General features: G+C 45.7%; 2 protein-coding genes across 4 annotated transcripts in view; one reads left to right on the top strand and one right to left on the bottom strand.

Moving 5' to 3' along the window:
• The window catches only part of LOC106744182 (fez family zinc finger protein 2-like), a 32,617-nt gene extending 19,099 nt beyond the window's left edge, over positions 1 to 13,518 (bottom strand). Inside the window, exon 1 of the mRNA XM_014618679.1 lies at positions 12,716 to 13,518. The gene's annotated coding sequence lies outside the window, so the exon portion shown is untranslated. The remainder of the gene's footprint in view (positions 1 to 12,715) is intronic.
• Positions 13,519 to 21,305: 7,787 nt separating this feature from the next.
• LOC106744286 (COP9 signalosome complex subunit 7b) overlaps positions 21,306 to 23,843 on the top strand; it is a 4,054-nt gene continuing 1,516 nt past the window's right edge. The window contains exons 1-4 of one of the 3 annotated variants that reach the window (XM_014618933.1): positions 21,306 to 21,557; positions 21,886 to 22,541; positions 22,639 to 22,813; positions 23,065 to 23,836. In XM_014618933.1, the coding sequence (XP_014474419.1) occupies positions 21,894 to 22,541; positions 22,639 to 22,813; positions 23,065 to 23,072 (831 nt within the window). In that variant the 5' untranslated portion in view covers positions 21,306 to 21,557; positions 21,886 to 21,893 and the 3' untranslated portion in view covers positions 23,073 to 23,836. Of the gene's footprint in view, positions 21,558 to 21,885; positions 22,542 to 22,638; positions 22,814 to 23,064; positions 23,837 to 23,843 lie in introns of those variants that run through there. The other 2 variants (XM_014618931.1, XM_014618932.1) reach the window with 2 other exon arrangements.

A 23,843-nucleotide genomic window follows, 5' to 3' on the forward strand; every position in this document is an offset into this window, starting at 1 on the left:
GGTGCGCGCTACTTCGGCCAACGCAAGGTATGGGAATCGCGTTTTCATGAGAGGCACCATTTCTCACGGTTTCCATCAATACCGTTTTTACGTGACACGTGAGCTATATTACACCCACAATTTCGTATTTATTTACAAACGAGCTGCACTAAACACGCCGTCACGCGATTAGAATATCTCTCGATATCGCGAGGTAATTTCTTTTTAAACGAGTTTTATCTTCCCGCATAACATGTTCAGTATGATGTCACTATAAATCGCAAAATTTTCCCTCGCGATTCGTAATTTTCCTTTTTCGTTATATCACACACATTTGACATCGATTACATTTATTGGTGATTTTTAATTTTTATCTTTAGATGGTACTTAATTTTTTTATACCATTTTTTCAAACTTTTCTTTAACGATCCAGTTCTTCACGATCATATATTATAATTACTATTTTATCTAATTCTTCACGATTATTACAATCTGCGAACGTAACGGTTTGTCGATAATTAAATAAAAAATAAGATAATTGCCACCTGTCACCCGATTATATTATAAGGCGCTCGCTGAATCTTCAATCTCTTCGCAGAATTGCGCCTTCAGAGAGCAAGCAAGGCTGTAATTAGGCATGGTCGAGCTTATCACCCGCGTATCAAGACGGAGGAATTATTTGTACCAGGAGTAGCCAGGCATCGCGCGGAAAGAGGTGGAAGTAATAGATGTAGTGTCCACGTGGCCGGATAATAAAATAGGTAATGTATTCGCTTAGCGTTCGTAAACAAGCGAACGGGCATTGTTATTATCGCGAGTGAGCCATTGCGATTAATCGCCTGCCGTTGATTCATTCCGTTTAATTTATACGTAAATTATACCCGGTCGCCCTTTCGGTGCTCAGTGAATAAGCATGAACTTCCGGTGTCTGGGCATCTCTCTTTCGTTCTACGTATGCGCCCGCCACAACACTCCCGTAAACTCGAAACGCTTAAACCACCGGGAACACCGCAAGTGATAGCGTATATTAGCAACACAGAGGTATGTTAATTGTACTCGAGACAAAAAGCCGACGATAACCGACCGAATATCATTCGCGCTAATTGACATCGAATCGACCGTGCAGATTATGAATCAGTTAACCGAGCTGATTATTTCCGATTACGTAGCGACACAATGAACCTTGCACTTCTCATGGGAAGATAATGAATAATTATCAAGTCGGCGTACTTTCTGTAGAAATAAATGCATCGTTCAAGTAATTCACTCGTGAATGTTATTCGTCAAACTCTGCCGTTGAATTGCCGATGAAGTTCAACGACGCGCTTGATATGAAACGATCAAGTCGAGTCGTCGAAAAATACCACCGTGAACGCTACCACGGACATACGTTTTATCGAGCGAAACGCTGAACGTCAAACGACACGTGAATGAAGGTAAACAAGGGACGAAACACTAAAATCCCAAAGTGGCGGGAATTCGCAGCCTCGCGACGAAACCCAAGTTCAAATTTTAGCGGTATGTTAAACCTTCATAGTAAAAGTTTTTCAAAACGGCCCACTGAAGTTTTGTTTTACTTTTACATGGGAAGCATGTTGAAACATACATAAATTTAACATTAAATTAACACATTCACCGTGTTAACCTTGTCAATATGTTTTAACATAACATACATACTATTTAACGTTTTATAATTGAAATATTTACGAAACGTCGGAAACAAATCCATGAAGGACGCGGCGATAATTCGGGAACCAAAATAAATATTTTTTAATACATATTTTTTTAATACACATTTTACAATTTTTAACACATTCCTCATGTTAAAATAAAACCAAATTTCACCGGATCGTTTTTAACGCAAAATTTTGTTTACTTTATTAAATTCTACAATATAGTAGGAGTAAAATAACAAGGTAGATTCAATTCTAACGATGTAATTTACCGCTATTTTTATGATTTCTTAATTTTTCATTTTCGTTTCGTTTTAGCGCGAAGGTAGGTTGTTTAAAGCAGTATCGAAGTGAAATTTGTAGGATTAAAGGTCGAAGAGAAAAGTTCAGTGTAGTATCGTCAAAGTATATTTTAATTCGCCTACAGGCCATCTAAGCAGGTGCAAACTATCCAACAGTCGAAGTAGCATCGAAATTTCGACTCGGGGAATCTTAATTATTTTTTTTAATTCGCGCGAGCGGGCGAAACAACTTCGTCCGAACCTGCGTTCCCTTATTTGTCCCATCTATCTCCTTGAAAGTACTCGCGCGAAATATCGTGTCAAGTCTCGCCACGGCGCTGGTGGGGCGCGCAAGCCGATTCCGAGATCACATTATCGCGTTAGCCGTAGCTACTAATTACCGAGTGCCCCGGTGCTATCTCGATTACTTTAATTAACTGACCGCTTGGAATTAACGCACACTAAACCGGTCACGGTAGATAACATGGAACGAACGTACGAGCGAGCGAGCGTTCGGCTCGCGACGCGCCACGTTCATTCCGTGCGCAGGTCGTGTCACCAATTTGCCACTTTAATTTTTCACGTGCGAGCCCACGAGAGGATGACCTGGCTGGTTGCTCGCGTATCTCCCGCGACCGGCGCGACCCACCACCCGCGATATAAAACCCGCCGGCGGATAATTATATTTTCATCTCCTCGGCGCATTACGATCCTATCTAAATGCGTAATGAGCACGCCTCCTAACGAGGGCGGGAGTTATTACGCGCGCGCACGTTGATACACATACACGCATCTATAATTATTTATTACGCAGGAGCCATCGCCGGGCGCGATCTATCGCTTAATTATGAGCGAGCATTTAATTTGCGCGAGTGCAATTTGTGTACGGCGCGACGCCGCCGTTGGAGAGATGCGGTTACGTTGATATCCCTGAAATATTACTCTAGTATAAGAACGAAATAATTTTATCAACACAAAACTCCGTGGAATATGTTTCGAAGATCGGGCTTCTCCCCGTGCTATCGCCTAATTGCCGCGTTATCACGTGTCACTGATGATAAACCCAATTTATTAGCGAGTGTGGTAAATAAAAACGAGGAAGGAACGCCGCATAGAATACGGTATGCCGTTCGGGTAGCGTGAGGTATTTTTCAACCGGTTTCTCGCTCGTCCACGGTAGTTTCATTTGAATTCAGTTTACGGACGAACCTCCCGACACGATGATTCACGTCGTGTTCTGAGTGAATGGCTGCTTCCGAATCGCATCGTTCAAATTCTTTTCACCATCGGGTTCCGAGGCGCCTCAACGCGCGTTAAATTGCGTTATGTCTACTTATTAGTCACGGCATGAGCAGGCTGCGTGCAACGTTGAAAAGGCAATCGTGTAATACGTCATAATTTCCATAGCGTGACTGGACACTCCTCCGGTACGCATGTTCCATCCTCACTTCATTAATGCGTGCGAACGGCCGCGTTTTACTTTCCTCGAGACCATGCGCCGATCGTTTTCGCCGGATATGCCCGTTGCTCGCGATACAATCGTCTTACTTGTCGTGTTACCTCTCGCCAGCCTGCGGGATACCCGAATCGAACATTTCATCCTACACGGGGAAAAATGTTATCGCACTGCTTCTTTCAAGCAATGATTATCACGAGCAAGAGAATATTTCTTCCTGATAATAGTATTAAAATAAACACATCGTAAATATTAGAATAGCACGTTGTCATTTACTCAAAAGAAGAATTTGCCCACTCTTCTCAAGAATATTGTAAACTTTAACGAAGATAAGTTAAATTCGGCTAATTGGAATAAGTAAACCGAAGTTTTAGCTTTAGAGTTTTAATTCGATATTCCTGACTGAAATACTAAACTTATACTAGGACTGAGATTATATTTTTTAACTTGACTTCCGAAGTTCCCATAGATTTAATTTTAATGCTACCACGAGGCAGTAAATGCCTTCGATATTGACTAAATTCATGTGTTCAAAAATATGTATTTTGACACTGAAAACAACGAAAATGGAGATTTAAAACATTATCACAGTCAAAGTGTGAATAAATTATATCATTACAATTAAACGTACACCGAGAGAAATCCCACTAAAATCATAGTCACTTTTAGACTCAATTTAACCCAAAATAACGCAGTAGCAATATGCATACAAGGTTATTATCGCTGACATTAAAATAACACTTAGAAACATGATTCTCCTGATTATAATCCCTTCCCTTCTTGCACGATTATAATTACAAATACTGAAAAATATTTTTTTCAGTGTATATTTTGCTACCTTTACCATACACCTCCTACTGTGTTATAGAATTAAAGGTTTAACATAGAATGTAAATTTCAATTCGGGTCGTTGGTCGATAAAATCGGCCGATTAATTTATTTTATAGACACGCGCAAATGGGAGCGTGAACGTTCGGAGTGACGATTCGCCGGACGCGCGCGAACGCTCCGGCTCGTGCGTAATATGCGCGCGAGCGTACCGCGCCGAGTTAATAAATTTTTCAGCATTCCATTCGAAATACTGTACATGGAGTTATTATGAAATGTCGAGGTACCACTCGAAATTCGATTGGTCGGACAATACGGCGGTATCGTTCGTGCGTTATTTCCGGTATGCGAATCCCGTACTAAAAGTCGTATCAGGAATAGAAATATTTGCGTATCTCGCGCGCGCGATAGGATGAATAACCCCCGCGATTATGGGCAGGTTTGCGGGCAGGTTTTTGGTAAAGTAACAGAGGAGGGGAGGAGGGCGGAAGGGGGGGGGGGAGGTCGAAAAAGGACGAAATTTATTCACCGCGACTCGACATCGAGAGGAACGAACAAAAGTCGCGATTGGCGTTACGAAACGGCGACACGGGGGTGAAGGCGCGGCGATAAATCAAGATAAACTTATGATAAACAAATTAGTCGGCGCTGCTGCCCCCTTACTGGTGTTATTGTCTATCGTATATCTCCGTACAAATTACCGGCCGTCCCAAACACCGCGGGCTAACTGCCGCGCGGTGGTCTTAGTGTGCTGCACACACGTACGGGGGTGGAAGGATATTCGAGGGGTAACTCGGAATTAATGTACCACTTCCTCCTCTACGTAACCTCGTATTGCACCGTGTCAGGGCAGCTTTTCTATAGGGTGTCTCAGAGCTAATAAATAAAAAGGAACACGCGGATTATTCGACGAATTTACTGTTATTTTGGCCGGCAAAAAATCGTCATTGTGAGGAGAAGCAATTTTCGGGAAACAGACTCAAGAGACGCGACAGACAACGCGCTAAATTTAATTCATTGGCGCACTTCGGGACTGAAAACTTTTCTCTCCCAATAAGAAACCGTTTCTTTCCCCCGTCCGATCCTAACGATCGCGATCTTCGTGAATTCGACTTCTTCTCGATATCAGAGAGGACGTTTAATTTTTCGAGCCGCCGTATAAATTACTTAATGCGCAAAGTGCTGTTACACCCTCTGAGCCCCGAAGAGATACCGCTCTCGCTCGCTGTTTGAAGCCGTCGCTGGGCGCGAGGCGAGCGCGATAAAGCGATGTCGGCGGGTAACGCTCGCGCAGAGAAGAAGCTAATTTTTTAAAGAGCACAGCGAGAAGGGGGTGCGAACAGGCGAAGCAACCCCCGGCTTCTCCCATCCTTCTCTCTCTCTCTCTCTCCGCCTTCCTGTCTTTCGCCCGCTTCCTCTCGATTCGATCGCGCACGCAAGCTGTTGGAAGAGCCTCGCTCGCCGGCTCGTATTTCTCGCCCTCCAACAAGATACCAACCACCTTCGGCCCCATCCTCGACTCCGTCACGCACACACGCTCCACCGACAGGCACGTACGTGTGTCCACCCACACACGCACGCCCGCGCCGCACCGTACAACCGACAGCCACCCGCCGGTCGGGAGCGTTGTAGCGATGCGAGCGTTATCTCGCTAACCATCTCGCTGATCCTTGGCCCGAGACGACGGGCTCACGCGGGCTCGTAGGGAGCCCGTAATGGGGTGGTCTCTCTAAGTCACGGATAGCTTAAAACAGCACGAGCTTAAAGACCCGCTTCGCGCATCCACTGAATTTACTGCGCCGAGGCCTCGAAAACGATCCCTCCTTCGGCGGCGTGAGCGCCGTCCAAGTGCGCGTCGAGGAAGACGTTGACGATGTCGAATGTTCCGCGCACCTCCGAACTTCTCCCTTTCTCTTTGTCACGAGTAATTCAGCCAAGAAAGAAGTGAGCGGGAGGAAGGTATGTATTAACGCGTTCCCGTGTTCCCCGTCGATTTCTTTCTTCTTTTTCTTCTTCTTTTTTTTTTCCGTGACGCTCGCGCCACGTGGGTCGTCGCCGATGACCCCCGATAAACGTTCAGCAGAACGGAGCTCTTAATAAGCGATTAGTAACTCGTGAATCCCCGACCGGTGCGCGCTTTCAGATCCAGCCGGGATCTCTGAGAGCATGAGCTAATTAGTTCGAGTGATCGCTAATCGCTTATCGCTTAGCGCTTCGCACCACTGTGCTTCTTTGTAGCTCTCATTAACAGAGATATCAGACGGAAAGGTTTCGCTGCGAACGATCGTGGTCGCCCATGGAACGGGCCACGCGTCGTGGAACGTGTTAATGTACGAGATACGCATGGAGTAATACGAGTTATTAATATACTTCTGGGAGGCTGTTAGTTTTCTTAATTTTTAAAGTATATTGATAAACGGCTCTGTTAGTGAGTAACTGAGGAGAAAAGAAATAATTGGCCGATAAGAGCCTAATTGCGGCTATTGTAGCGATGTATGTAAATTATTGTGGGATGATATAATTATCTTATATATTTTTAATTACAGTTAATTATTTCGTAATTATTACTAATGCAATTACTTCCGCAAATAAATGAGGTGTATGTTCGAATTGAAATATCGCCCATACACGTCAGCGCAAAATAAACATTCGTTCTCGCATTTGGCGTTCGATTTAACCAGAATTCCTAAGTCGACATTTTAACCTCGCGTTAAACCTTAATTCCGCAGCAAAGCAGGGACTAAGATAGCAAAATAAATTCAATTTCAATTCTAATAATATAATTTAATCCTATTTTTATCCTGACAGTGTCTTAAATTTCCGTGTTCACTGTTTACCGTCAAAATAGATTATTCGAGACACCATTAAAATTAAATCTATATATTTGTTCAGTGGACACGATCAATCTTTTGGTAAAGATAATCGTCGATTTTGTCGGTGAAGTGTACAATGAGAATTAAATTATTATAAATTAAAATTCAAGAGAGAAGTTGACAAGTGTCAGTAGCGTCGAAATAGGTGTTTGTCAGTCCGTAGGCCATTTCTAAGGATTCGCAGGCGCGAATTGTCCTTAAGAGCGTCAAAGTAGCGTCAGAATTTCCGATTCGAGTTAATAACGCGCGCGGTAGTTGCAGAGGAGAGATCCTGGCTCCGGGAACGTTATCGAGCCGACCATCGCCCGGATTCTTGCTCGACGCGAAGCGAAGTGTCGGGCGAAGAGAAGCCGGAGATATACGGCGGGGAGGCGTAGTTGTAGAAAACTTAAACCGCGATCCTCAAACTCCGCGGGCAACGATTCCGACGGTCCTTGCCGTCCGGATACTTAGAATACTTCGGTTTACTCTTCCGGTTCGCGTGATCTCCCCCGAGCTTCGTCGCTCCGCACCGTTTCTCATGGGATCACTCGATGAAAAGGCATTTCGCGAGGGGTGGCGCCGTCGGAGTACGAATTCTCCGAACCGGGGATATCTCTGATCAGCAGAGCGCGTTACCTCATCAATTTCGCGCAAGATCGAAAGACGCGATATATCAGCCGCGACATAATGTTAATTGGATATAATAATCGAGGCTCTCGATCGAAAAGTTATATTTTTAGGGGCAACGTGAGGAAATCTGTGATGAAAATTTTATTCTTAGAATGGCGGAGAGAAAGAGAGAGAGAGAGAGAGAAAGAGAGAGAGAAGGGTTCAGTGGATTGTAAAAAATCGATCTTGCGACGCACGACGAGTGTGTCCGTTTGGGCCTGCGGCGATAAAAATTGTCCGTCGACCGCTCGAGCACAATATGACGCTCCCTGCGACTGCATCTCGCCGAGAGAAAGAGAGAAGTGTCTATTCGTCGAGAAAAGGGCTCGAGGATGAACGCAGAACGAGAAAGCCCGTGCAACGTCCGGTAAGACCCGAGACTGCGGGGCCTCCTCAAATATTAGCGGAGGATGCCGGGGTCCCCTTTGAACCGGAATCCCCGAAATTTCTATAGCGAATAATCGGAGACAGCTGGCTCGATGCGAAATCAAGTAGCGTAATAATGCCCAAGACTCCACGCCGGGGAAAATAAAGCGAGAAAGGAAGTCGCGGCGGTCCCATTGAATTCGAGGACGTTCTCGCGCGCTCTCTTCCGTTGCATGCGAACGTAACGTGGGGGTGAACGAAATTCTTTATTCCTGCGGCTTACATAACAATGTATCTCCTCGTGTATCTATTGTTTCGTTTCCGAGACGTACGGTGCTCTCTCTCTCTCTCTCTCTCGTAGTTGCCACATCGCGAGGGTATCCATGTAATTACTCCCAAAATTTCAAGAGATCTCCGGCGCAATTTCGCAACGCGTCGCATAATTTTTATTGCACGTCGACGCTTATTAAAATGTCGGAATCGGTCGGTGTCTATTCGAGATTCGATTCGTATTTTTAATCTCAATCTCGGAATCTTATATCGACGGGGAAGGAAGGCCATTATTCGAAGCACTCCTCGTCGGGCGTCCAATCGGTCCAATTTTCCTCCTTAAATTGTCCAATTTCCGCGAAGGCAGCCGCGCCGATCCCGCCGCAACCGGCGAATTTACACCCGACGGCGGATATTCCGCCCGTTAATTAAGTGATCTTCCGCGCGAGCGCGAAATTTCACTCCACTTAGATCGCAATAAAACTCGCGTGAAGTAAAGGTGGACACTTTAACACTCGTCGAGCATAATTGGGCGGATTGACCAATAAAGCGGTATCAAGGTTTTTTTCGGCCGAGCTGGTCATATCTCAGCGCCGGCAATTAACGTCGCAGCGTGTCGCCCCGTTTTAACACCGACGAGCGAAATGATACAGCGCGCCCGATAAATATGCTAATCGCGCGCATTAAACTCCGCTACTCAGCCGTTGTAGATTCGTCAGGTGCGCTCGTAATGTCCGATGACAAATTTCACGTGCGCCCGTATAACGCGCGCGAACGAAAGCCGAGATCGCGCGCGAGATCGCGGCACGAAAACGAGCCTAGTCATCGCGCGATATAACAGACTTATCCCCGTGACATGTTTTCGTTGCTTTCGAAAATAACAGACCCGTCGCCGCCTTTTACTCGACACTCGCAAACCGCATACGCGGAGACGGTGCATGTCTTTCGTAACCCCAAATTACTTTTATGTACAACCATCTTAAACAAACGCTTTGATGGCCGCACATCTCGCGGAAAGAAGACAATCAGCCTCACGCCGGCGGACTTTTTGAGAGCTCACGTAGATCGTATCAGAAGGGACGGACATCCTCTTTGTATGCAGGATGTGAGCCAATAACTATTACTGTCTTGAATCTTCGGAAAAGGCAAATATTCACAATTAGACGAAAGGATGGAAAAAGTGATATTCTTGAAATGTGAAATGTTGACTGTATGTTGAATTTTAATAGACTGTTATTATTATCTGGAAGTATCTCTTCATAACGCGATGACCGTTTACAAAATCAAAGTCAGCCACACGTGACAGCGGCCGCGAAAGCGTCGACTGTAACACGTCCGAGACGTGAACGTCTCGCGATTTCTTCTCACCCACAAACGCGGAATCCCGTTGCGTCGGGCCTCTCCCACACACGCGTAACCCCTTTTATAAATCCCGATCAGAGTGGGAGGAACCGTCGAAACAAGGAATCAGCGTACGGTCCGCGGCGGCCGGCGGATCGAGGCAGTTTATCCCGCGAGAGCGGAGGCGATACAATGAATAAACAACGAAGCCGCGCGGTCGAGTGAGCCCGGTGAACGAGGCCTTATTGGGATATTAATCGTCGTACCAGGCGAACGCTCCGCTCCGGAGTGTTTGCACGAGGTTTGAAGAGGCTGCAACACCAAAGCCGCCTCGCCTTCCGCGCCGCTCCGCAACCCCCCGCGCTTTTAAGCGCAACGAAACACTACAAGAACCCCTCGTGAAGCCCCCGCCCCCTTGCCCTCCGCGTGGCACGACCCTCGAAAGCCCTAAGTACTCGCTCGAATACACGGATACTTCGGACACGCTCGAACATGAAGGCAGCCGCTCGCGCTAGGTAGGCAGGCAGGCAGGCAGGCGAGCGAATCCTCGAAAATAATGGCCGTCGATGGGAGCACCATGTTTATAAAACACGAACGAGGCTGGCTAATTGTTCGTTAATTTCCAGTGGCACTCACCGCGCCGCGCCGCGCCGTTGCTGCTTCGAGCGTGCGTTTTGTTGTTTGCGGGCACACCGCGTGCGCTGCGCTGCAGCCACGTGAATTGTCACGCACGGCCCCCTCGTGACGATCGCCCCGTGCTACTGTTCGCGGGCTACCCCCGGATGCTAAATGTTTTTCGTCGTTAGTAAGATACGTCGCGCAGTAGCTGGCGGGGGTAGGAGAGGAGAAGATGAAGAGGCAGGTGGCTGTGTATGTGTGTGTGTGTGTGTGTGTTTATAAAGCACAGATGGACGACGAGGTTAATCAGGAGTATTGTTCGCACGCCGATTTCTTCTTTCCTCCAAATTTCTTCAAGTGAAATCTCACCCGAAAAGTGGAGTGAGACCAGCGAGTCACTTTATCGTCTTCGAGCGACTTTCGAATTCGAGTCGAATTCGAGTGACTTTTCGCTCACTCAGAGCGAAGTCTGAAACGTCGCGTGAAGTTTTCCGCTCGAAATTGAAGGGTAAATCTGACGTACGCGTTGAGAAAAAAATGTCCGATATTTTGTTGTTATAATCGCACAAGTGAAAGAATTAGAGTCGGAGGAGGCAGTTTTCTACCCGGATAGAAATGTATCTAATCGGCCTGAATCAAAAACGCTAGTAGCTAACTCGTATAGGCTAGATTAAATTTTCCGGCTCTCTATTAGCTCGTTACTGACTAATTATTGATTAAAATATTGAATCGGTTTAGTAATTTATCTATTATTGTGGATAATCGTTGTCTGTCCCTATATATCAAATATGCTAGAATAGATGACACTATCTATTTAAAAATATATAATCTATTTATTATATACTCGCTACTGGCATTTAAAAATGAGCTAGCAAATCAAAATCGAAGGTACGCTATTCTGTAAAAATTCTAAGAAAGCAGAAGCGAGCTTACATTATTATGTGGCGAACAGTTATGATTTTTCATCTCATAATTGTAATTTCTTTTCTTTAACAATCGGCTAATTCATTTATCTAGCTATTATCTAACCACTAGGAGAAGTGAACGTTACGTTACTGGCTAACAGCGACTTTAGACACAAATTTACTACCTCGTGGCTAGACACCCGCGAGGTTCAATTTCTATTAGAGAGTTCACTCAAGTAGATTGAAACATTCATTCATATGGAGCTAAAATTTACTTTAAACTTGAACGAAACATTGACTTCTGCGGTTTCGAGTTGCGGTATTTTTACTATCGCCTCGTGTGAAAATACTACCGCTTGTCACTTGTTTTAAGAGTGAGATTCCACTCTCCGAGAAATTTAGAGAATATTTGCTTTTTTTCTTGATTGGAGGCAGCTTGTCTCTACTTAAGTTGAAACCCGAGACCAAGTCGTCGGGTGACCGATAAGAAATTGGAATGACGAAGCGCGTTTGATGGTATCGGAAGCTTATTAGGTGACATGTAATGATAATGTGATGATAATATTGCGATAGGCGATAATGTTGCGACAGGCGAAGTTGCAAAATGAACTACTCGACTTATCGAGCTGTGAAATAAGTAATTTCGGAATGTTCAAATACAACGAAACAATTGTACCTTTTTACGTCGTTATAATTTTCCGAAGCAATATTTATATACGCCATTTTGATCCACGATCTTTCGTCATCCTTCGCGCATATTTATATATATTAACTTCTGATCGCGTCCCGTCGAACCTATCGAGACAAAATTGAGACTAGGGAATCCTCGCTAGAATTGAAATTAATCGCTTTCTCGTCAGAAAGTAATTCAACAATTATGAATCAATTCTTTACTTCTCAAACATTCGCGTCTTCTTTATACGAATTTAATAATTGCGCGTAACATCGCGCTTTCAGCGCGAGAGAATGAAACGCGACCGCGCCGGGCGTTTTAATCCATTTAGTACTTCCTTAATGCTGGAAAATGGAATCTTCGTTTTACCCGTCCATAAAATCTGGTTAATTATAACGAGCCTTTGATCCTACGGTCTATCTTTCGCAGTTAATGAACTTCCGTTTTTTTTTTTTCGGTTTATATACGCATCCACGAGTGCGTTAGATTATCGCAAGCGAAGCACCGTCCAATTGTTAGCGATCTTCGTAATGTGAAAATCGATCGAGCACATGTCAGCCTGGTCTGTTTATGGTATAACAATGACAACAATGTATATTTCCCTCATATATATTACTCCAAGTTTCACAAATAATGCTCGCTTAAAAAAACATATTGCAGATTCCTGTTCCGCCGTTTAAAAAAAATCGATAGCTGGTAAGACGTGCGCAGCAACGTAAGTAAAATGTAAAAAAGATCGCGTCAGTTTATTAACAACTTCTAAGTAAGCCGTCCGCTTCCGCCGGTGTGGCGCATACTTACAGAAATAGCGGTGAATTTTCGCCACCGTCTAATCTCGTTCCCGGCAACACGGCTCACAACACGACTCCCTTCCTACCGGCCCGGGCACTCTCATCGATTTCCGATTAGCTGTCAAACGTGCAACATCGATTATAGTTCGAGCTTCGCGTCAAGCCTCTTCCCATCAGTTACGCGTTCTTCATATTGTCCTCGATAAGTGGGCAATTTCGCCGCGGCTGCTTTCAGATCGCGCACATCGCGAGCACAGAGCGACGTCACCGAATTCAAGAGTCCTTGCTCCTCATCGCGAGAACGGAGCATCCGAGACAGCATCGGCGGCGAGTCCGCTGTTGAACTTCACACCATCCCGATCGGCATTATCGGCACATCTCCAGTTTCCGCGCTCCAATCGATTCACGTTCCGTGTCCACACGTTCATAGACCACCAACGGCTCGCACTAACATTGAAAGGTCCGTCTGCCTCATCGCCGACAACCGTCGATGCCGATTCCTCTCTCACGAGATCAGTTACAACCCGAAGACCCGATCCCGAAGAGTCACTTTGAACCGGGAACGATGTTGCCTAAGCATCATCGGGATCGGTCATCCTCATCCAGCGAAGAGTCCCTCCCGAGCGCTCCCTCCGACCGCGATTTTCCCTCGAAACCGATCCTCGGCCGAACTTACGACCTCAGTCGAACGGTGTTTATCACTACGAGGTCCGATTATACAGGCCACTGTTCTCCGGTCCGGTGAGGTCACACCCAGATACGCGGGAAATCACTACCGAGGAAATTCCTGGTGTCGAAATCGACGAGTCCGGCGATCACAGATGGGCCGCCGCGGATGGATCACGGGTGACCCCGGGGCGACGGTTGGAGGCGCCGTTCGCCGCTGCTGAGGATGACGTGTGTGCGCTGCCTGCTGGCGAGCCGCGAGAAGGTCCCAGCTGCGCGAAGGGTGAAGGACGAGGGAACGGAAGGCAACAACAACCACCGGCGTGGGCGGCGCGAGAGGCGGAGCGACCACGGTCCGTCCCCACGTAGCTCGACACCCCGTGGAATCCTTCATCCCCGTCATGCCGGCGTTCTCTCCTTCCCGCTTTTATCAGGATGTCACGGCGTGGCTATTCCGTTTCTGTCTGCCGCGCGAGTTGCTCGAGCCCGCCGCCGCCGACTCGCTCTCCCGGCGCAGGAAGGGCGAGGTGCGAGCGCCGACGTCAAAAGTGCAGACGAAAGCCTCCTCGCTCGAGTTCGACACTTTGCATCGATCCTCTTTCGAGGCGTCGGCTTCTTACTGGCCCAATTCGACGAGCCGAGTCTGCCAACGAGCCATGTCACCGCTCGCGGAAACAGGTATCGGCGATGCTCTCTCTCTCTCTCTCTCATGCACCGTCCGGGACTTCTTCTTGGTGATGTGACACGGTTCTCTCGAGGATTCGTAAACGCCGCGAGTTCGTTGGCTGCAAAGTCTGAAGACGAGTTCTCGTGACCTCTAATCGCGATCTCCCGATGAACCCTTCATGCGAATCGACCGAAGCAGCACTTAGATTACCCGGATTGATGGGTTTCCCGACAGTAAATTTTTCACAAAAAAATCCGATAATTGCTGAAATTGCGTTCTGTATTATTCTGCAAGATATTTTTCTACTTGAACTTTCGTGTCCATCCAAGCAGCTTGCTGGGATCGGTAGTTTCCCCGACGGTAAATTTGCCGAGAAAATCCGATAACCGCTATAGTCGCGTTCTGTATACAATATTCCGAGAGACACTTGTCTACTTGAACACCGCGAAGATCGAAAACCGGCTGTCCGATCTGCCCCGAACTGGAAATCCAATTTTCCTCCTCGACACAAAACCATACAAAATGGCACCGCAGTAACGCCGCTACTCGCGAGCGACGCTTGTTAAAAAAGTATTTATTTAGAAATATCCGGCGAAAGGTGAAAACGCCGGCGGTGAAATGCATTGTAAAGGCGCCCCGTGAGAGAGGGTTGAAGTCGCACCGGTCGCTCGCAAAGGGTGTCGAACGAGGTGGTGACGGAAGGAGAGAGAGAGAGAGAGAATAAGTGAGAGAGGATACCCCTAGCGGGAGAGAGGAGAGGAGAGGAACGCGGGATTTCGGCCCCGCGAGGGGTCGGCGAATGGGGTGGCGAATGAATACCGAGTATGGATTCGCGAGGAGCCAATAGGGGTGCGTGATGTCCTCCCTCGTTCGAGAGAGAAACGCCAATCGGGTGTTCTCATCGGTGGCACAGCTCTCGGCTAGACGCTCGACGGGTGGAAGGGGGTGGCTGACGGGGGTAGCGACGGCTCTACCTGCCTGCCCGGCTGATAAAGACAGACAGACTCCTGTCTTCCGTGCTAGATCATGCCAGCTTTCGCTAAGACGACGACCCCCGCCGGCAACCACACCTCTGCTACCACCTCGACCCCTCAGCCACCTACCACCGTTCACTCGCACCCCACTTACCGGCGACGCCGCGATGCCTCGACGCCTTTCTTCGGATTACACCGTTGCCCTTTAAGCATCGTGCCTCGGGTAGCTCCTACCCGTCCCGGTATCAATGCCTCCCTCGCGTAATTAACTGAAGAGGAGCAGAAATTACCGTCTCGCCGATAGGTCTGTCTTCATCGCAGTGTGGATCTCGGAGTTTCGAACTGTACCTGAATTCCAAATGGACTCGACGGCGACGCCGGATAACTGTCTCAGACCTTTTCAACGTTTCGTGCGACAGCACGACGCGTTATCTGTCTATAGAACAACGAAAGTAGTGAACGAACTACCTTGGTTGTTCCATTCTTAATCACGAGATTGTCGGTGTCGGTTTAGCACGGAAACGCGGAAACGATGTGAACGGTGGTTCGCAATTAACTTCACAGGCCGATGCATGCCGTCGCGAGACGAGTCTCAAGCTACGGAGAATTTGATTCGGGCCTGGAAGCGCGGACGGCCGGTGAGACTTAATTCGTTGTTTGCCGTGCAATGAGTTTAACGTTGGCGCACGTGTCACGCCATATGACGAGCGTACATATCACAGTATCGCACGCAAGTACTTACGCGACACTCGAGAGTTCAAGCTCAAACAGTGACGCGAAGTACGTGTCAATACAATATCTCAGCGATGACGGGCCCGCGATCGGCCAAGGAAAAATGTACGTACATCGATAACCGCGAGAGGAAAATAAAACGTTAAAACGAGACGGAGGGATAAATCGTCGCTTATACGCTATGCTTGAAATGGAAGTGCACGGTGAAAAGTTTTGGGTTACAAAACGACTCATCGAAATTTTTCACTTTAACGTAACGTCGGGGAATACGTTAATAAGTACGTAAACACGTTGAATTAACATTATTTAACTTGATTAAAGTAACACCAAAATCCTGGACGGACCGTTTGTGTACGCAAGATTATTTGCTGGGTACATTTCTCCTCGAGATCTTCAAACCGATTCCGCAACTATTTCTCTCGCTCGTACAAGTCCCGCTTATTACTTCGTATCGAAGCACTTCTGACAAAATGAACTCGTCGTCAGTTCATTAACATTCGCCGCTTCCCACATCCTACGTCGACGTCATCGCTTTCTAATCAAATTATTTCGTGTTTTCCGCCATATATATATTTCTATTAGAAAACAAGCTGTGTCCATGATAGGGATAGTTTCTTTTTTTCTTCCAACGCCAACACGGACCAACGACTGAAAATATCGAGTCCGGTGAAAAATAGACCAGCGCGCGTTTGCGCGCGCTGTCACTCTATCAAATTCATTTTCGGGCGCGTATATTCGCGGGCGGGTGAAAAACGGTGTTCCATTGCGCCGCGGGCCCGTATCGAAAAATAAAGAAGGCAGCCCGGCGCTGTCGAGTAATCTCGTTTCCATCATTTTGCGAAGTGAAACTCCGCGCCGGTCCGAACGATTACGTCTCGCCCCCTCCGCCACCGACGCTCGCGTGTACCCCGCCTGCCCCCGCCGTCGCCCGTAAGTTTCTACATCGAGGGGAGTTACCCCGGACAATATATCAGTTTACAATGATAAAAAGCAAACACGGGAAATAACGCGAGGAATTACTGAACCAAACAATATGTCCCCTGTCTCTGGAGAGACGGGGTGTATTTCGAGCGGCCGCCCCGGCCAGCATCCGACGGAGGGTGCGCCAACGCGTTTTCCTCACAATGCGCCGCGGCACCGTTTTATTTCGCGCGGGGGCGATATCACGCCGGCGACATTGAAAATCGAGTCTCGTTATCGTGAATTGATCCGCAGCCGACGCTTCATTAAATCGCCACCGATCCCACGATTAAGAAGAGCGCGTTTACGGATTCCGGATCTCCAAATGAGTCATGAACAATCTCGCTTCTTTAGTACGGTTGTCTACTGTTGCAATGTCAATTATTTATCCGGGATATCTTGATTGTTATCTATCATTTACTCTTTATTCCTCTTTCGCCGTGACTCTCGCTCGAGGGCTTTTCACAGCCCCGAGTCGACATTTTGGCCTCACCTTGAATTTTACAACACAATAGAAGCTTAAAATAAAATAGATTCCAGTTCGATTCTAATATCATTTGTTCCTACTTGGAACCTAGTCTGAAATTTCCATTCTCGCTTAACGTCAAAATGGATCGTTCGGGGTAGCGTGGAAATTAAATCTGTAGAGTTAAAAGTTCAAGAGAGAAGTTAATAAGTGGCAATATCGCCAAAGTAGGTTTTTGTCAGTCTATAGGCCATCTAAGTAAGCGCGAACTGACATTAAGAGCTTCAAAATGGCATCAAAAGCGGAGGGAAGTTTGTCGCTGAAGGCTCTTTATCGTTTAGGGCTTTCTTGATTGAAGCATGACGAGCCACCATTTCCTCCGCTAAAGTCTTCGATCCTTGTCCCCTCTCCGGCATTTTCGGTATTTTCGATATTGAATGGCCTTTGAGCCGTCGGCAGCTCGAGGAGAAGCTAAAAATTGGTATCCTCTCGCTCGCGGGTGCCTCTTAGCGGATGGTGCGAGCACCGACTAGTGAGGTAAACTCGAGTGTCTACGGCATAAAAGCGAAGCGGAGGTGCGGAGTGGTCGGCGACGGGTGTAAGGAAGGGTGCAGGAATAGAGAGACGCGCCAGCCTAGGCGGGGACGCCGGCTCGAAGGGGTGGCTTTTCCCCGGTCCGAGCATTTCGTAGGCGATGTGCTTCCAGCCGGAAGCTCACTTCGCCTCGTACGGCTTGTGTTCCGCATCCTTCCGCTCTTCTCTCTCTTTCCTTCTCTATCTATCCGTCACTATCTTTCTCTCTCTCCCTCTTTCTCTCTCTCTCTCTCTCTCTCTTTCTCCTTCTTTCTCTCACACTGTCTTCCGTTATTCGCATCCCAGGTAACGTCTGTGTCTCCCTTGCTCCCGGTGCCGCGTGCACACGGACTACCGGCAAGAAGTAGACAATTCACAATTAGCAAACACAAACAGAAGTACGAGTGGCTTCAAGTTGCTTGGTACGCGGTGGCAGCGGGCTTAGCCGGAAGCGAACGGTGGGGTAGAGGCTTCTGGGATGCGAAGCGACTAGCTCGGCGGTCCCTGAGCGTCAACCTCCACTACGGAGTCCTCTTCTCATATCCCGGCCCGACGGTGAAGACGCGCGTATACAGGGTAATCTGCAAGTAGGTATCTATTTCGCCGATCAATTATATCGGAAGACGCTCGTCGTGTTCTTATGCGGAACCAAGTAATTCAATAATCAGTGTCGAAAGCCGATAAAAGGAGGCAATGATCGGCAGATTTAACCGTGATGCTCGTAACACAATCATTATACATTACAACACGCACAAATAGACAATCCCAGACTCTTAGCCGCCACTTCGAAGCAAGAATTCAGTTTAGACACGTCCAATGAGAATGCGTGTCAATTTGATCGCAAAATCAATATCGCGTGATTCGAATGAATTTCACGCACGTCGTCTGATGACTTTCGCTCGTGTTGTTCTGATTTGCTCTGGGAATCCGACGAATGAGAAAATGATTTAATAAATCACGAGCATCGGATACGTGCGTATCGGTCCCTCTTGTAAGCACACCCGGTATACACGCGCATCAGGCTCTCACCGTTGCGTTGGAACACTTGAAGCTCCGACCAGTTACGGCAACAATAGGCTTTGTCTTCGCGCCGTCGGCGCTCGCAAATTGGTAGAAATCTTGATTAAAGGTGCAATTCCGCCGCTGACTGCGGCAGCAAATATGAATTGCACCCTCCGATGCTGCCGTTCCTTCTGCGTCAGATAAAAATGGAAAAAAAAAAGCGTCTCACGCTGTGCTTCTTAATCGCGATGTGTGCGAGGATTTATCGGCGATTCCGATATCGTATTGTCCTCGCCAAGCAGAGATCATAATTATTTCCCTTATGATGAACGGAAACGCGTCTCTCGATCTATCCAAAATGAGCTTCCTCCGTCGAGTGTAATCCCAACGTGCGCAAATGGAAGAAACAGTTTCTCCAGATTCCTCAGGTGTCTGTGAACATTATGAAACGCCTATTAATATGGGTGAGTTTTTCGGCCGAAACCGGGTGATTCTTGCGTTCGCCAATCAAAGTGGAAATGAGGTAATAATAGTACGATTCAGACGGCACGTCAATGTACAACCAGACGAGAACTTGTAAGTTCGCACTCGTACACGATGTATACATTGCCGATCGTCAAAAATGATCCCATTCTTGGATTATGTGCCGATTCCGACTTAACTATGTAGGCGCGGGACGAATTGAATGGGGGTCTCCGGCGAAATATAGCATAGAAATGGAATAACGAGGCTTCCTCTATGACAGATGCGACAAAAGAGCCAGTCGCTATAATCCGCCTAAACAGTTTATCGATGCAATGTCCCACAATAGCGCTGTGACGATATTCATACAGCCGAACACGTCTTGTTATACCTCGGGAATCACTGGCAATCTTTATCCAGAAATCTCTTTGTCTAGTTGTTCGCGCGTTCGATTCCGAATAAGTTCCTCCCCTCCGTTTTCCACACCTCACATCTAAATCTTATGGGACCACCAGGATTCCGTATGTTACATTGTTGTATTTTCTGGAGATAATAATGATAGATTCTTGTTAATTAAAAATAAATATATGCATCGGACAAGTAATTAGATAATATTTTGTAACGTGTGATTTCCTTATTTTATCTTATTCTTTAAGATTATCCAATTTATTCCGATTATTCCGATTATTTGCCTCATATTCGATCTTTCGACTTACGGTTTGTCCTAGCTAGTTTAGTCATTCAAACGTACTAACGACTGACAGATGCGATCCTTCAAATGTAGAGTAGCAAATCTCATCTATTCGGGAATACGTAAAGTGCACACCCGTGTCTTTTTTCGTTGGAAATTGAACGATCTCTGACTTTAGACGATTGCAATCTCGGATCCACGTAGCAGCGCAGCCCGAAGGCATCGACGCGTTTATGCTCATCCTGTGTAGAGCACACATCACAAAACAGAGTCAATTTACATAACGATAATTGGGACGTACATGAAAGGCCTTTACAATCTCGGCAATACCATATATAAACGAACCTTTGAATCTGGGAAAGCATGTCGACTTCGCGTTTGTTGCACATACACGTTCGTGATTCGAAAAATGTCAGAATATTATCGGGGATTAAAGAGGAATCCACTCGATTATCGAAAATTGAGACATTTGTAGGATCTTTCGGGATATTTTCAGTTCTCGCAACTGTTTGTTGGGACTTCCGCATAAGTCGATGATGATAAAGTGATGACACGTGTAAAAAAGTTCTGCGATTTGGTAAAAGCAAATTTGCGAAAATAGAATAAAGTCTCGACGCTGTGAAGCGAAATGTCTCTTTGAGACTGAGAAACGTGTAATTGGAACTAACATTTAAACCTTTTGTCATTGAAATATATGGTATTCTACAAAATGTTCTGTCGCGTCGGAAGTAGCCTTTCCGTAAAAGAATAAGTTGTAAAAGAAAGCTAAAAATCCTCCCGTAAACTCTTTCCAATTCTTTTTTTATATAACTTCTGATAAAATAAATTCCATTGAAGATAACATCTTTTCCACGCAAGATAACCGTTGTACCATCGATACAATCTCACCATTAAGAGTCTGTTCGGTTATATCTGAAGGTGTTTTGATATCATGACTTGCAAAGTTATCCTCAGTCGTAAAGTTATCACTAAAAAGGATTTAGTGACCTAATGTAAGTCACCTGAAAATATATTTACATCGTGGGTTTTAATTGTTTTAAATTAAGCTTACTACATGATATGACATATAAATTTGCTTTTAATCTTCTTCCAATCTTTTCTTCTATTACCGATACATGGTCAATACGTGCTCATCATGATTATTGATTAACATACTCAAAACAGAGGGAATCTTGAGAGCAATCTTGCCGTAAGGATTTCTGAGGCGCATTTGACGCTGAAGAAGCAGGTGTAAAATATATATCAATCACACCCATTATTCTGCTCTATCGGTCGAGTCACTTGGTTCATGCCTGTGCTATAAAACAAGCGTCCTTAGGGTGCGAATACTTTCTCTCTGGGTTAAACAGGATTATCCTTTCTTTCTGCACTTTCTGCACTTTCTTCCTATCTTTGTTTCTTCTTCATTCTTCCACCAAGTTAAGAGCATACGCATACTTTGTTTTAAGTGCACAAACATAGTTGCACACAGTGTAGCGTAGTGTAATTAAAGGAAAAGAGATTTCTTTACATCTGTCATACAGAAAAGACGAGAACGCGTGGATTGTGATCGCATGCGCGTCCGCTTTGCGCATTCTGGGTGATTTCCGGAGACAGCTCGGAAGTATAGTGCCAAAAGAAAGGAGTGTTGTGATCAGTTTTGATATTTGTAAGGAAAGAGTGAGTTGTATTACGTTACTATCGCACGTTCGGTTTAAAATGTATCGATATTTCGTGTTTCACGTCACATAACCGTCGCTATTGTGTTGACGGCGAAACAAGTGTCCCTTGTTTGTTTCCTAACCTCTCTAGAAAAAAATCAGTCGTACAAGCGTTATGTTTATCAGCTTCAGCTGCAAACAGTAAAAGTACATTCTCTTCCGGAACAATAAATTCTGTTATTGCGAACGATTTAACTTATTCGCTACGAATCCTGTGTTTCCATATACGTTTTACATGGTATTTTAATTTATACATGACCTTTTTGTTTTCGAACTCTTCTTATCAGGGATCATCATGACTGGTGGGAGCTCCTCGGAGAAGTCTGCCAATAATCCTCTGGAGCAATTTGTATTACTTGCAAAAACTGCAAAAGGTGCCGCTGCCATGGAACTCATAAAGCAGGCGGTCGAAACACCCGGTGTTCATGTCTTTGGCGAACTGTTGGATATGCCAAATATCAAAGAATTGGAGAACGGCCCTTACGTCCAGTATTGGAACACCTTGAATTTGTTCGCCTATGGCACTTATAAGGATTACCTGGAAAATAAGGATAAAGTTTTAGAATTAACTCCGACGCAAAAGAAGAAGCTTCAGCATCTCACAATTGTCACCCTTGCCACAAGATCCAAGTGTATACCTTACTCGGTACTGTTGGAGGAGCTAGATATAAAGAACGTCAGGGATCTAGAAGACCTGATTATTGAAGCGATATATGCTGACATAATCCATGGGAAATTAGATCAAAAGAATTCACAATTAGAAGTGGATTATGCTGGCTTGGGACGAGACGTCCGACCAGGTGATGCTGGTATAGTAGCTGAGACATTGGCCGCCTGGGGTGAAGCTTGCGACACAGTTTTAGCATGCATTGATGAACAAGTGACCAGAGCCAATGTCGAGAAACAAAAGGCTACTTACCATAAAGATAGGATACAAAGAGACGTGAGTTGTTCTTTCACCTATTCATTTTTCATACTGTTAAAAGATATCTGTCGTGTACCATCCTAGTAAATGTTGCTTTCGTCGGACCTTCTTCCAGATTGCTAATATAAAGAAATCTCTCACGGCTCAAACCGGAAGTGCGGTTATTCAGGAGGCTGATGTAGCTGGAGGCAGTTCTGGTGCGGGAGGAAGCGAGTCGTGTAGGGAAGCCATGCCGGTACTGTCGGATCCAAAGAAGAAGTTACAGAAGGTCAAAGGTATCAAAGTCAGTGGTAAGTTTTGGAAGACATAAATTCAGTAGCCTCCTCACGCAATACACGTTTTCCGGACGGACGACGCTGTCCGTAGTGTCGTTCGTACCATCCGTTCGTTGCGTCGAGTCTTACGCTTCGTTGTAAGTCGCGACCAAACTGCGATCGCTATAGCCGGGTTGAAACGTACGATGAGAAAAGATTATCGAACGTTCTTGCGTTGTTCTTCCCTTTTTTTTTTTTAATATTATATATTCTAAATTCTCTGACAGGAATATGAGACAGGAGTATGTAAATATATAAGCGATGTAATGAGTGTACGATAAGGTAGTTCGTTTCCAGTAAAATATTGGTGTAATATGTGACACAAGCAGATAGAGAGTTCATCCTTAAATAAAATTGAAGTATACATACCGCCATATATCAATTAACCGTTACGGTACGTTACACAGGAGGAGAAAAATGGGCGATGAACGAAATGGGTAATATTGAAACGAATTTATTACTTTTATGCAAAATCATATATAATTCGAATCGCGAAAATTCTCTGTGTATCTGAAATTATGTCGAGTTCTCGTAGAGTTTAAGAAACAAAACTGAAAAGCTAAACGAGACATTTTACATAGAACGCGCCCTAAGCGTAGAGCATCGAACTCCATAACGTCAGATTTGTACGGATATTCGATTTTGTCCATTCACAGTGACATTACCTGTCACTACGATACCGAATAAAGTCAAAAGTACCTCTACTCTTATCGAACTACTTTAACTGTTTGTAAGAATAACTTATTTACACACATAATCGGCATAAGAAGCTTTTTTAGACAAGCCGAGATGTTCTCGTGTACGAAGATTTAGACTTTGATAGCGGCAATGTTTGGCGGAAGATAGCGGGAGGTGCGGTAGCTTTCGTACTTTTATTGCGACCGTTTTACCGAGTGTCACCGTTGGTATTTGCTGCACAAAACGATTCCGGGAGTACTGCTGCTTGCACAAAATTTAGCATTCACTTGTGAGAAATTGAGATGGACTGTTTATATATATATATATA

The sequence above is a fragment of the Dinoponera quadriceps genome, unplaced genomic scaffold, assembly GCF_001313825.1.
Source record: "Dinoponera quadriceps isolate SergipeBrazil2010 unplaced genomic scaffold, ASM131382v1 scaffold707, whole genome shotgun sequence".
NCBI classification, from domain to species: domain Eukaryota; kingdom Metazoa; phylum Arthropoda; class Insecta; order Hymenoptera; family Formicidae; genus Dinoponera; species Dinoponera quadriceps.